The sequence below is a fragment of the Ambystoma mexicanum genome, chromosome 6q (assembly GCF_040938575.1).
Source record: "Ambystoma mexicanum isolate Mex_15411 chromosome 6q, UKY_AmexF1_1, whole genome shotgun sequence".
Classification (NCBI taxonomy): Eukaryota; Metazoa; Chordata; class Amphibia; order Caudata; family Ambystomatidae; genus Ambystoma; species Ambystoma mexicanum.
The window spans coordinates 1,341,312,896-1,341,327,019 of record NC_090937.1 but is presented as its reverse complement, the minus strand read 5'-3'; the positions used below and the strand labels follow the sequence as shown (position 1 = coordinate 1,341,327,019).

Below are 14,124 nucleotides of genomic sequence, written 5' to 3'. Positions count from 1 at the left end.
AGTGTAGTGGGTTTAGAGCTCCAATTAAGTAATTAACTCTCAGAAGTCTGCTTTGGAAAAAGACAAGCAGGCACTTTGAGTGCATAATTGATGGTATGGCTTCATTAAAGTGAGCAGAAAGTTGCCATGAGGAGGTGTTTTGTGCGGGGAGGGCAGGAACTTAGTGGGAATGGCAATAGGGATCAACATGGCCATGGGCAGTCAATGGATGGGCAAATAACCAAACAACATCGCCTAGCTGTGAGTCTCACCTCATATGCCATTTCCCTTTATCTGTGTTCTATTGCAATAGTTAGGGCTTTTAGGTGTCATAAGTCCCCCCTAATAGCCCAAACTAAAACGATCCTCATGTGGACGTGTGTCTATGGGCTATTAGGGTCAGTCAAGCAGTGAGCGTTACACTAACCTTATGCTGGCACAGAGGGCTTACAGTGGGTAGCGTGTTCTTTTCTACAAAAAATCAAAGTTCTGTAATATGAAAATGATACTTGCTGTCTCGTTTTATTGGACTAGTCTCACATTTTTAAATGCACTTCCGTGTGTATTGTTGGCAGTGTTGCCAACGCTACCTGCATATGGAGAATGTGCGCCCTCTTCGTAGCTCTCTATTTCTGAAATGTTAACCATGGTGTGGTTATCGGCAATGCCCCATAATGTGCTACCAGGTACTACTTTTTTGTCCCGTGACCAGCATCCACGCCATCAATGCGTATCCTCGTACGCACATTTGTTCCGAATGAATCATGGTTTGACAGGCAACCCACCTGGCCCCAACCACTCACTCTAATTTCGCTGCAACAATTAGCAGCCCACCCACCCCAAACAACCCCTCTAGAACCCTAGCCCCGCCTCTCTCTATACATTTCCAGCATCACTCTAGTGCCTTCAAGAGGCACTGTTGCAACCAGTGCCGGCCTTAGTAGCAGCAGCGCCCCGGGCAGAAAAAGAACACTTTGGTGCCAATTGTTGCTTTTTGTGGTGGGAGAAGTTTCATTTTTAAATTAAATGTGCTTGCGGGAGCCGGCGCATTGGACAATAGGGTGCTGCGGCACGCTATTAAGATGATTATCGCCCCACTCAGAGTCGGCCTCAGGGCAGGGCGGGCCAGGCGACTGCCCGGGGCATCGTAGTCCCCCAGGGCGCCAGCTCGGGGGATACTTTCAAAGCCTGAGGGAGCCCGAGCTGGCGTGGTTCGAGAAGTGTCATTTTGAAATTAAATGAGCTCGCGGGAGCGGGATCATTTAACAGCAATAAGGTGTTGGCACCCTATTGAGATTATTACCACCTTGCTCCGGCGTGGGAGTGGGGCCAGTGCCGGCCTTATTAGCAGCAGCGCCATGGGCAGAAAAAGTACAATTTGGCACCCCCGCCCCTCCCGCTGCGTCCCTGGTCAATTGGGATTACGTTGGAGGCACCAAATGTTTCTTTTTGTGGTGGGAGAAGTGTCATTTTAAAATTAAATGCGCTTGCAGAGCCGGGCACATTTAACAACAATAGGGTGCTGCAGCACCCTATTATGATTATTGCCCTCACTCGCGCGCCGGAGCAGGATGGTAATTATCTCAATAGGGTGCCAGCACCCTATTGTTGGTAAATGTGCCCGCTCCCGCGAGCGCATTTAATTTCAAAATGACACTTTTCCAACCACGCCAGCTCGGGGGAGCCTTTCAAAGGCTCCCCGGAGCTGGCGCCCTGGGGGACTATGGCACCCCGGGAAGTACCCTTGGCCCGCCCTGCCATAAGGCCGACTCCGGTTCCAACCAATTATGCATGGGTGAGGGAGCTGAAGGTAGGCACCGTTTGTGAGGGTTTGTCCCATCTCTACCACGTGCAAATAAACAGGCGCGCGAGGGGTGTGCATAGCTGATAGAACAAGAGCATCATCGCCTGGCTCTCAGGCACCATGAAGCGCATTCCATTTATCTATGCAGTGTGCATAATTCCGACTGAAACATGCAAAGTGTGCCAGGGCCATCTTAAGCACTTTTGGGGCCGGGGTACAGATCTCTTTGGGGGCCCCCTCCACGGAACTAAATGAATGAAGGGATCCAGAATATCTGATCACACACCCCTTGTCACAATCACAACAAATAGCTTGATGTGCTGCCCCATAGGAATCAAAATGAGCCGTAGTGAATGCACAAACTGAGTATACCATGGTGAACACAGAGAGCATTACAGGATGAATTGATTAGAGCAGAATTTACAAGACAGGCAATAGGTTTAGAGCCTCAGTAGTATGCCATAACAATCCTAACGTGCTATTAAAGTTTGGTGAACAAAGGAAACTGACTTCTTCGGCTCCGGAAGCCTTGTGGGACCCCTCCCCCCACCCACCTAAAAGGTGGGGGCCGGGCAAGAATCCCTTTTACCCTCCCATAAAGACGTCTCTTTAGTGTGCCAACCGCTCTCGCTGGCACGCTGTGCGTTTTACTACACGCGATATCCATGTGCAGATATGTACGCAGGACACAATCGTACAAGGAATGGCAACCGATAAAAAACAACAGTAAGGCAGATGATCAGTATTTATTTACAACATAGTGACGTCAGAATGGACGCCCTGTTAAATCCATGAACACAATGCCCACAGGAACCCGATTCACAAATAACACACCGTGGCATAAAAAAGACAGACGCCAACTGACAAGCTCTGAGCCTTGGTGCTGCACCGGTATCCGCAGGCGGTATCATGTTTCAGTGTCCAACATTCCTATGTCTAATTCATCACTGGCGGTAGATACGTGTTTTTTTTCGCAAATTGGGAACAGAAATTGATACTGTGTTACTGCTGAGTTCTTTTTGATAGAAAAAAACAAAAACACAATGAAAATGTAGAGCAGCAAAGTGTTCACTCGTGACTGAACTTTGACGCCCATATCACAGACACATCAAATAAATACCAACATGCTCCTCCCCATTCAGATTAAAATTCAGTCTTGTATTTATTTATTTTTACTTTGCATTCCGGGATGTACGGTCCTGGATTTATAATGCGGAAATCCATGACTATAGCTTCCGGAATGCAAAGAAAAAAACGGTCTGGACTAGCATTTTCCGAATGGAATAAGCCTGTTGGCATATATTCTCACCGCGAATATTGTGTGTGTAACGCATCATTCGAGTGTTATCGTCGCGTACTCAAACCCTACGGGTAAGCCGGGCTGCGGGTCTAACAGTATGACGAAACACGGCTGCCGGGTGACTGCTGACACTCCAGCCAGCGCTGGCTTTGCAGCCAACCGAACGTGTAGGTCCATGCATATGAATGCATGTGAAAACTGAAAAAGCCCAATGAAACATATAGTCCTAGTACGGCAAAGTGAGTACTGGGGGAGCACAATGTGGCCTGGGGCATCTTCAGAGCCACCCCCCCCCCCCTCCACCCGCTCTGCGCATCGACTCTTGCACAACCATACTTAAAAAGGGGAACTAAAAGAAACACACACTCTAGCCCCAGACTGCAGCAGGCTAGTGTGTGAAAAAGTCAACATTGGCGGGAGATGTCACACGCCATGCGGACAGTGTTGGTACTGATGATCCCTGCCTTGGTTTAATATAAACCGTTGGGTGTGAAGGGTGTCCATCTCCAGAGATGTCCCCTTCATAGTTCACCTCACACATTAGGTCATTGGCCGAGTCATGGTACGTTGAGGTGGGGTAGTCATGTGGTCAGTAATTGCGCACATGACGTAGGTCCACTTGGTTGCTCCTAACGCACGTACAGTAAGCTTGGTCCAGTTTAAGGCAAACTAGCGAGGGTCAATTCGTGTCTTGCCTGGGGAAATGTCCCCTCAGTACCCACTCGCAGATCACGTCTGTGGTCAGGCCAAGATGACCGGATTTGATTGGTCAGAACTCGGACATGCAGTGGTACACCTGAGAGGGGGTACACACTGTATGTACCTTGAGATGGTCTGTACACGTGTCCCAGTGTAATTTAATGTAAACCGTTGGGCGTGAACGGAGTGATCTTCTCCAAGGAAATGTCCCCCTCGCAGTCCATCTCGCACATGGAATCGGTGGTGGGGTCCAGGTCGTGGTTGGGAGAGGTGGGCGAGATCTGGGACATGCGGTCGAAGGCGTCCTCGTCTGCGCAGTCCACGGCGTTGGGGATCATGTTCACACAGGCGGCGACCACCTCCCGGTGGAAGACCGTGTCCTGGTTGTAGGATATGAGCTCGTTGCTGATGTTGACCGTCTCCACCGGGGTCCCGGTGCAGAGGCGGCCGCAGCCCAGCAGGCTGGAGAAGACCTTGCGGAAGTCGGCGTTGAAGGCATAGATGATGGGGTTGAGGGATGAGTTGGCCCAGCCGAACCACACAAATATATCAAAGGTGGTCTCGCTGACACAGGCCGGACTGGGCCTAGCCCGAGAAGCCAGGTTCCGGTCGCAGAAGGGCACCATGCAGTTCAGCACGAAGAATGGCAGCCAGCAGCAGACGAAGACGCCCATGATGACCGACAGCGTCTTGAGGACCTTGGTCTCCTTGCGGATGGAGTGGCGCAGGACCTTGTGCCTCTGGCAGTCCAGGCGCACGCGCTGGCGGCAACTCTGCGCATGCTCAGCGGCGCGTTCCAACGTGGAGATGCGCCGGATCTGCGTCTGCGCGATGCGGTAGATGCGCGTGTAGGTGACAATCATGATGGCCACTGGGATGTAGAAGCTGATGAGGGAAGAAGAGATGGCATAGGTGCGGTTGAGGCTGGAGTCGCAGGCCTCGCTGGTGTGGTTTGGACGGGGGCCCTCGACCCGGCTGCGGTGCCAGTCCAGCTGAACGGGTATGAAGGAGATTAGAACAGAGAGTGTCCAAGCGGCGCAGATCATCACCAGAGCCACCCGGAGGGTCATCTTGCGCTCGTAGCGGAAGGGGTTGGAGATGGCCCAGTATCGGTCCACGCTGATCATGCACAGGTTTAGGATGGAGGCCGTGGAGCACATGATGTCAAAGGCCACCCAGATGTCACAGAAGGCTCCGAAGGGCCAGTGGCCCGCCACTTCGGCCACTGCCTTCCAGGGCATGACCAGCAGCGCCACCAGCAGGTCGGACACGGCCAACGACACGATGAAGATATTGGTGACCTTGCTCCGCAGGTGTCTGAAGCGCATGACTGCTGCGCACACCAGGACATTCCCGAAGAGGGTCCAGATGATGAGCAGCGAGAGGAGGGTGCCAGTCACAGCCTGCGCCAGCGCCGGGTCCCGCTGTGCCTGCCGGCCCGACAGGCTGCGGTTCAGCATCTCCTCCCGCAGGGGCGTGCCCGCGGGATGCCAGCTGCTCCAGTTGTGCCAGATGGGCATGGAGTGCACCCATGCGCCCAGCGGGCTGCCCCATCGGGCCGAGCTCTGTTGCAGGCAACACATGCACGGGGTGAAGGGGGCCCCTGGCGGGGATTAGATGTACAGAGAGGGCCCCGCACTTCCACCGCCGTCCCCAGCAGTGGGGGCTGTGCCGGGGCGGGCGGGAGTCAGGGTCCCAGTGCAGCCTCGAGTCCTTGTACACATGCTGAGAAGTGCCCGTCTCCCCGCGAGTGCTGCCCCTGTAGTAGCAGGTGCGCACCTCCACCCCGGTCTCAGGAAAGCGGCAGTGGCATTCCGGTGGTGGCCGTGCCGAGCAGTTGTGTTAGTTTAGGCGCGTGGAGGCGCCCCGGTCTCTCTGTCTTACGCGAAGGCAGACCCTTGGCTGGCTGCTGCGAGTTGTGGATCCTCCTCACACACGTTTGTACAGCGGTTTGGCTATTCGTCGCCGAGGGAGCCGTGGGGGCGGGTGCGGGGGCTGCTCGCCTCGCCTGCCGTGTGCGCAGATCGTGAATGAATCCGATGAAACCGTGGTTGTAAATCCCAGGTCTCTGTGCGCGTCTCTCTTAGCGTGGCCTCGTCGGCTGGACGGAAGGTGCGCCCTGGGCAAGAAACGGAGGGCATTTACAGGAGTAGAGTGCGCTGTCGAGCCGAGCGCTGCTGGCCGGAGAGCATTATAAAGACGCTGGGTACAGGCACCGTCCCGCGAGGGACTTCAATGGGGTGAGGGCACGGGAGACTCTTTCCACTTCGCCACATAATGAACCTTGCAAATGTTGTCAGAGTCACATACGCGTGTAAATGCTGACCACCGACCCCCACACATCCCGACGACGTGCAAAGTGTGGCCCGTGACCTTTCCTGGAAAAATGATAACATGTCGCGCGCCTTTGCAATTGTATATGGCAGCCTTCACCCGGCCATTTCCCGCCGGCCTTGGGCACAGTGCGGCCAGTGTGTGGATATGGACTACACGGACATGCTCGCCAGTTTTCCTCTGCCCGCCCTCTGCCACAGTGCTAGGCAGTGCCATTTAAACTAAATAACGGGGCGACGTCTCTAAACGATGCTCGCCGGGCTCCACCGGTTCACCGCGTTGAATTTTGAGAGTGGGAGCGAGATTTCCCCCAAGCAATTTTAAAGGTGCAGCGGGTACTAGAAGTGCGGAGAAACGTGAGCTGTAACTTGTAGCGTACGCGAGACCGCCCTCCATTCCGCAAATACGACTACACGTGTCCATGTCACTCCATGGCCCTCCCCCCAACACACACCTTCGGCACTGGCGACCGGCAGCTATTCGATTCCCAGTGCCTTTGGAAAGAAGTGATGGGTGTGATGGTCCGGTCCCCATTGAGTTCTGCTATCCAAATGCATAGCCTCTTGGCTCGAGGCTAACAACTACTAATCGCTTTTCCTATTATGTATTAAGGGACTGGCGGTTACAGAAGGGGCGTGATGCAAAGGAAAGAGGCGGCGCGGTGTGGTTAGCAGGGAGAGTTGGGACGGGATCCGGCCTGACAAAGAGCAGATCGGTTTGACAGTGGTCAAGTTGGTGCTATAATTAGGCACGTGTGTATGGGGGGTGCTGGGGGGGCGGAGAGATGCACAAATAGCAATTGCCAAGGGAGAAGTGAATCGAGGAGGAGAGGGCGGGCGGGTGGTACCAGGGCAGATGAGCTCACGAGAGAAGGAATGCAAGGACACACGAAGCAGAGAACGCGGGAAATGCGGCGAGGTACAATGAACAAGATGGATGACTCACTGGCAAAGTACAATGGCAACGATGGGGGACTGAACTGAAGGGAGTGGGGGGCCGGCTGTGACAATGACAGTTGTCTAGGTGTCAGTGTCAAGAAAAGGAAGCGAGGGACTACATTTCGACGGGAAGAGTACAAACAAAAGTATTGTAACAAGATAATGCTCTGGGTGAGGGTAAAATGCCAGCGATGGAATAAGCGGACAAGTGTAGACGAGAAGGCGGACCCTTAGATGAGAGCGAGGAAGAATCAGGGAGAAACGCCTCCAGCATCCCTTTTATTTATAGATGAGTCGTTACTACCTGCCCTACATAAAATACAGGCATACACAGCGGGATGACATAACTGCGTCACACGCACGAGAAGACGGGACTGTGGATAAAAGCGCTAGAGCCTGGGCGCAGAGAAGTGGTACAATTTGTATCATCATTTGTCTTGCATATTTTTGCTAAACTGAACAAAACAGTTTTAAGAGGTGGTGCAGGTAGAGCTGTACCAAAGACAGATCCGGCTGAAGATGTGTGAGTGTGAGGAATTCGCCCCTTCACACGGTGGGTGTGCACTCACCTTGGCCACTTTGACATTTTAAATGAAATTGAATGACGGTAGATCAAACTCCAAAAAATGTGTGGGGCTAAAACGCACTCATTTTCCTATGCTCACCGCACAACATACACATAGCCCTGTGTACTCTGGGTGGACTCAGCCTACAGGCGCAGTCCTCCCTGTCATATTTAGTTGGAGTATGACAGCCAGGATAACACCATGTCATCTCAGAAGGGGGATGGCAAAACCAGCCACCTGCCATGGTCAGCCTAATTAACTAACAAAGGCTCCATGGTTGCACCTTGTCCTTTTCTTTCGCTCTCCTGCTGGTGCCAGCACCACATACCAATCAGAGTTTAATTCAAACAGAGCCTCATGGGGCCTGGCTGCAGAGGTTTACAAAGGTGACAGGAACCCCCTGACACTCTTTCATATGCACCATGTCAACCTTCTTCCAGCTCCAGCCTTCAGTATCGATTGACAGGGAAACGTCATATCTGTGAAAACATGTTTTAGTAGTCATCCCTACAAGGAGCCTCCATTCAGAAGGTACAAGTATGTGGATTGAGGGAGACAGAAAGTCTGGTCTCGCTGTGACTTCAAGGGAGGCCTGCTGCTTTATTCAGGAACCACACAGAGCTCTATTGATCAGCAAGATCCTTTGATCAACAACAGACAGGAAGATGGATGGGACTTAGTATTGCATGTTTTCACCTCTTTACCTTTTCAGTTGCAAAGCACTCTGGTTATGACCTTATGCATACAGGAGATTGTTGGTGGGGACCCATGATTGGTTCATTAAGGTAGGCTCAGTCTACACCAATCCCTGTGGTCCATTTGACTTTAAAAGAGGGCCAAGCCTCACTTTTGGACAGATCATCTGAAGGCTTCACCAGAAGTAGAAAGAACAACTCAGCATGGGACCCTGGCTGAATGTACAGTCTGTCTTACATCTTCTGCCAGTGAAGGAAGGACAGGACCTCCAACAGGGAAGCAAGATCCCTCCCACAAACATCACCCAGGGAACAGAGGGAGATACTAAAGCCAGAGGACACTACAGCAGTTCCAGAACCAGTACCAAGTCAGCACACAGAATCCTCTGCTAGGCACTACAGCAAGCTTCCTAGGTGGGAAGTGTCAGTGAGTCTCTGAACCAAACCAAACCAAGGACAAGGCAGCTTTCCGCAACACTCTCCTCAGCTTCGGCCCATCAGCCTTAAAGGACGACACACGCCCAGTGAAGAAGCTAGGAGGAGTGCATCAACAAGTATCTACCTACGTCTGCCTTAAAGGACATTTTTGAGCCAGTCGAGCCCCTCGTGCTGCAACCAACTGCCCTGCTGACTGTTTTTATGCCTCAGTCACTAACACTGTCTGAGAGGTCTCGATCAGTGCTTCAGAACCGCTGACCAGCACTGAGACAAATCCTGACCCAGAGGTGCCATGTAGCCCAGCCTGCAGTCATCCGTCCAGCTTCCCTCACCAAACTGCCTGCCGCCTGATACCTGCATCTGATTCACGTCTTGAACTCTGTCGCAGAAGCTGCAAAACGCATTGAAACCGATTTGACCCTGTTGAGAACCAAGAACTCCTACAGCACAATGTACATTGTGGTTCTGTCCCCCTGGCACTTCTCCAAAGGCCCCCAGTGACCTTTTAAAACCCATTGCTCCCTTTGTGTTGAAACCAAGTATCCTTGAACTAGTGAAATTAATTACTACACCAACTACCCTCCTATTAGTATCCAGAGTGCATCCTTTGAAACTGTCTGTCATCTGCATTCCTTTACAGGGTGGGTTGTATTTTGTAGTGTGCAAGAACTGTCTGTTGTGATAATAATGTAGATATGTTTATACAACCTTGAATGGACAGTCCCTTTTATCATTGGGTAATTGTGTTTTCGCTGTCTTGCATCTAACCAACTATCCACAACCTTTCGGAGATAAGCCTGCCTTTCCGCCCATGTTAAAAAAATGGCACCAGGAGGTTTATAATTTGCTTGTGTTCCCAATCTGTTTGGATACCTTCTGGTGCACTAGAGGGGTGGGGCTGATTGATGATTTATAAAACGATATTCATCATGGACCACTGGTGACCCGGAAGTTGATTTGTCACATTTGTGACAGACAATCAGATTTAGTTGGAGCTTTGTCCACAGCTTAGTCACCTAACACTAAACGTACTGTTACAGGCACCATTTAGACACTGCTAACTGTTTGTAATAACCATGGACCTTGACATTGAGACTGTGGAAGGCATGACCAAGGATGTCCTGTGCATCCTATGTCAAAGGGGGAACTTCCCCACAGCAGTAAGGTTAATAAACTGGAGTTGCAGACAAGCCTCCAAGTTTGAGTATAGGTGAGGGCATTTGAGGAGAAGATCCCAGGGGATGGGTTAGACCATGTGCACCCTAACGAAGAAGACTGTCTGGCAGGGGTAGTGGAAGATGACGAGGAAGACAGCATGAGCAGGGTTTCTCTCCAAGTATTCCCACTGGTGGGCAGTAATGATTTCTCAACACTCTAGAGAGTCACAGAGATCAGGGGCTAGTGCAGCATCCTGCAGGTTTGAGGCCGCAGTAAAGTCTCCAAGTGAGAGGGGGATAGCTCTAGGGCAACACATTCATCTTGGAAGCAAGACAATGCAGCGCAACACAGGGTTGAATCCCGATCCCATGCATAGAAACCAATCTTTGGTATTAAGCGCATTATAAAAGAATAATTAAAATGATCATTATAAGTGGCTCAGTAGTTGTCCAGGCTGTAAACGATGTAGTGGCTTGAAAGCTCCTGTTGCTGAGAGGAGACTAGCGCTGGAGGAATAAAAACAGCGGGATAAGGTCACAATGCAGCGGGACAGAGCAGCAAGCTCTGCAAGCAACAGCTGCACAGACTGGCACTTGATAACAAGGAGGAGGCCAATAGATCCACCTCTAGCAAAAGCAGCGGTAGCGGCTCAATCCAGGGTGCCCAGAATGAACCCTGGCACCACATCCCCAAATACGTAATGTGATATTACGAGGTTGGGAAGGGTATTTTTGACTGGTTTGAAGTGCTGAAGCTTGCTTTTCAGCTACAGGAGGTGGACGAGGTACTGTGGGGTGTAGCTGCAATGAGTCTCTTACCAACACCAAGGACTGATGCCATTCTTCAGTTAACTCCAGAAGATAGGCCGGTACATGCCAGCATGAAGGCAGCCCTCCTCAGGAAGTTCTTTAAAACCCCAAAACAGTAGCTAAAGGGCTTCAGAGAACTCGGAAATAAAAGTGGGCAGACAGTTGAAAGGTTCACACACTTGTCGCTGAATTATCTTGGCGGGTGGGTTTCTGGTTACAAAGTTGACACATTTAAAGGTGATTGTGTGTGAGCATGTATTGAAGAATTGTGAGGTTGACCTACACCAGCATCTGGTGGACAAGGCTATTACAGACCCTAGGGAGCTTGCAAAGGTTTGTAAGTACTTGAGTCTAGAAAAAGGCTCACATGAGCACACCTAAACCAGAAGGGAAATCTTCAGACAAAAACATGGATGGGAAGGACAAAGGTCCAACCCATTCTTCTTTCGAAGTCAGGTCCTAAAAAGACTGAAAGCAAATCCCAAAACCTTCTGTTCAGCTGTATACAGAGAAAAGAAGAGCTCAGGCACCCCTAAAACTGGGACACCTATGTTCTCACCACCCAAAGGTTGTTTTGAGTGTTAGGAGCTGGGCCATAGGAAAGGGGACCCTGCTTGCAAGAGCTTACCAAGCAAGCATTAGTAAATGTTGGACTCGTGGAAGAGGCCATCATTAGTGTGGGTTTCCCAGAGGAGGACTTCTCACAAGGCCAAGGAGTGGCCGAATATGTGGATTGGTTACACTGAGTGGGAATGGTACCGGGCCCCCAGCGGAAATTCCAGTTCCCAATAATAGGCAACTCTATCTAGAACATGTGTATATCAATGGACATAGAACTCATGTGGTCTGGAACACTGCAGATAGCCTCACTACTGATATATGGGTCCGATTGTAGCATCATGGGATTGACGGAAAGAGTAAGTGCCTCTTGACGATAGTAGAGTTCAGTTGAAGAGGTGAAATTAACAAGTGCCATCTAGGGGTGAAAGACTGCATCCCTGTCCCATGTCTTTTGGGTAATGATCTCCTGATCCTCAGATAGTTGCATTGTTTACGAGATCGAAGGTCCAAGAGGCCGCCAGATTGAAGACTTTCAGAGCCTTAGGGCCTGGAGTGCTTCCAGAGGGCTTGTCGGAGGGACTGACATGTCCGGTAGCCTCTAGTCCAGTTCCACAGACTGCTGAGTCACCTATTCCTGGAGCCTAGTGGCCTAGTAGCCACTGAGGACCCTAATTGGTAGCAGAGGATTCATTGACTTCAAAGTTGCCTTGCACGTCATAGGAACCTGAGGTGGAGGACCAGGTGAGCTTAGATCTGAAGGGCCTACCAAGCTGGATGAGTTTGCATCTGCTGGGGTCCTAGATCAGACTACTATAAAGCCCAGAAAGAGTGTCCCTTCTGGTGAGCCTGTGGAAGTAGGCTGAGGAGCAGGCTAACAACGAGGCCCCTGCCCTGTTCAAAGTGTGCTGGAAGTATGGACTCCTGTACAGTGAGCCAAAAGACTCTGAGGGCAAGGGCACCAGAAGGTTGGCAATTCCCCAGTGCTGCAGAAAGTTCCTTTTGGATTTGGCTCACCAGATTCCTTTAGAAGGACACTTGGGAGTGACTAAGATATCAGACCCGTTGTCTGTGCACTTTTATGGGCTGCAGTTCGGCGTAAAGGTTAAGGAATGTTTCTGGTCCTGCCCAACTTGTCAGGATTCTGGCAATTCAGGTGGTTCCAGAAAGGCCCCCTTAATTCCACTACCTGTGGTTGGGGCAGCCTTTCGAAAGAATAGGCATGGACATTGTGTTTCCGTTGGATCCTCAAACCAGCTCAGGGAACAGACACATCTTGGTGGTGGTAGACCACGCCACAAGGTACCCTGCGTCTGTCCCAGTGAGGAGCATCAAAGCCCCTGTGGTTGTGAAGGCTCTCATTGGGATATTCTCCCATGTTGGATTCCTCAAGGAAGTCGTTTCCTACAGGGGATCAAACTTCATATCAGCAGATCTGAAGGTATGCTGGAAGAGTGTGGAGTCACCTACCTGTTCCCTACATCCTTCCATTTACAAACAAATTGGTGGTTCAACAAGAGCCCGAAAGGCATGATAGGTGGCTTGAAAGAGCACCTGAGGAGAAAGTGGGATATTTTCCTCCCATGCCTTCTTTTTGCCTACAGGGAGTGCCACAGAATGTAGTAGGGTTTAGCCCCTTTGAGCTTCTGTTTCGACACCGTGTACAAAGTCCCTTCAGTCTAGTGAAAGAGGGATGGGAGGGCACCCCCTCATCCCCTACACGAGATGTGGTGGACTATGTACTTGGCCTTCAGTCTAGAATGACAACGTAAATGGAACAGTCAATGAAAAACCACTCAGGAGCTGATGAAGCACTGGCATGACCAGAAGGCCACAGTGACAGTTTATTCATCAGGTCAGTGGGTGTAGATTATGGAGTCTGTCAAACCCAGTGCCCTTTAGGCAAGCACACCGGGCCTTACTGTGTTCTGTAAAAAGTGTAAAAAGTCAGTGAGGTGAATTCTCTCATTGACATGAAAGGACCTAAACAGATATGCCGGGTCTTTCACGTTAACCAGCTAAACCTCATTATTGCCGGAATTTCTTGGTCGTGGCATTAGTGACTGATGGAGAGACTGAGGAGGAGACCAATCCCTTCCCAGACCTCCTGCACACTGAGGCCACAGATGAGTCAGTTGAAGGTGTCAACCTTGCAACAGACTGCTCATAACAGCAAGTGACAGACTGTCAACGTATACTGGGACAGTTTTCTGGTCTGTTTTCACAGACTCCAGGTCGGGCAGATTGGTGCACCCATGATGGGGACATTGGAGAGTAGGACCGAAGAGAGTAGGGTGAAGAGTAGGATTCACCAGATGTCTGGTAATGTCAGGGGCACCATCAAGGAGGACAGTTCCAAAATGCTGTCCCTAGGAGTGATAGAGCCATCTCACAGCCCCTGGGCTAGCCCGGTGATAATTGTCCCTAAAAAGACCAGTGGTGGTCTGAAGTCTGCTTTTGTGTGGACTATAGGGGGCTCAATTCTGTCAAGAAGACAGATGCTCACCCCATTCCTCGGGCAGATTAGCTCATTGACAAGCTCAGTGCTGCCAAGTACATGAGTACCTTCTACCTCACGGCAGGGCATTGGCAGGTTGGCTTGACAGATGGTGCAAGAGAGAGGTCAGCGTTCTCAATCCCAGAAGGACATTATCAGTTCACTGTGATGCCCTTCCGATTTAAGAATGCCCCTGCCACTTTTCAGCATATGGTTACCAGGTTCTGTCTTGTCTGGAAAACTTCAGTGTGGCCTATTTAGATGATACTGTTGTGTTCAGCCGCACCTGGGAAAATTACTTCTCCCACCTTAAACAAGTGCTTCAGGTGCTGCAGTATGCAGGCCTAAC

The 14,124-nt window shown here is 50.9% G+C and overlaps 1 protein-coding gene across 1 annotated transcript; it reads right to left on the bottom strand.

Annotated features, from left to right (window-relative positions):
* Window positions 1–2,513: 2,513 nt before the first annotated feature.
* DRD5 (dopamine receptor D5) lies at window positions 2,514–6,141 on the bottom strand. The gene has a single exon (XM_069631958.1). It carries the CDS (start codon window positions 5,363–5,365, stop codon window positions 3,941–3,943), a length of 1,425 nt encoding a protein of 474 aa, XP_069488059.1. The 5' UTR covers window positions 5,366–6,141; the 3' UTR covers window positions 2,514–3,940.
* Window positions 6,142–14,124: the final 7,983 nt, after the last annotated feature.

Excerpts from the sequence above, each read along its gene's own strand:
- DRD5 (XM_069631958.1), bottom strand. The coding sequence starts at position 5,365 with ATGTGTTGCCTGCAACAGAGCTCGGCCCGATGGGGCAGCCCGCTGGGC.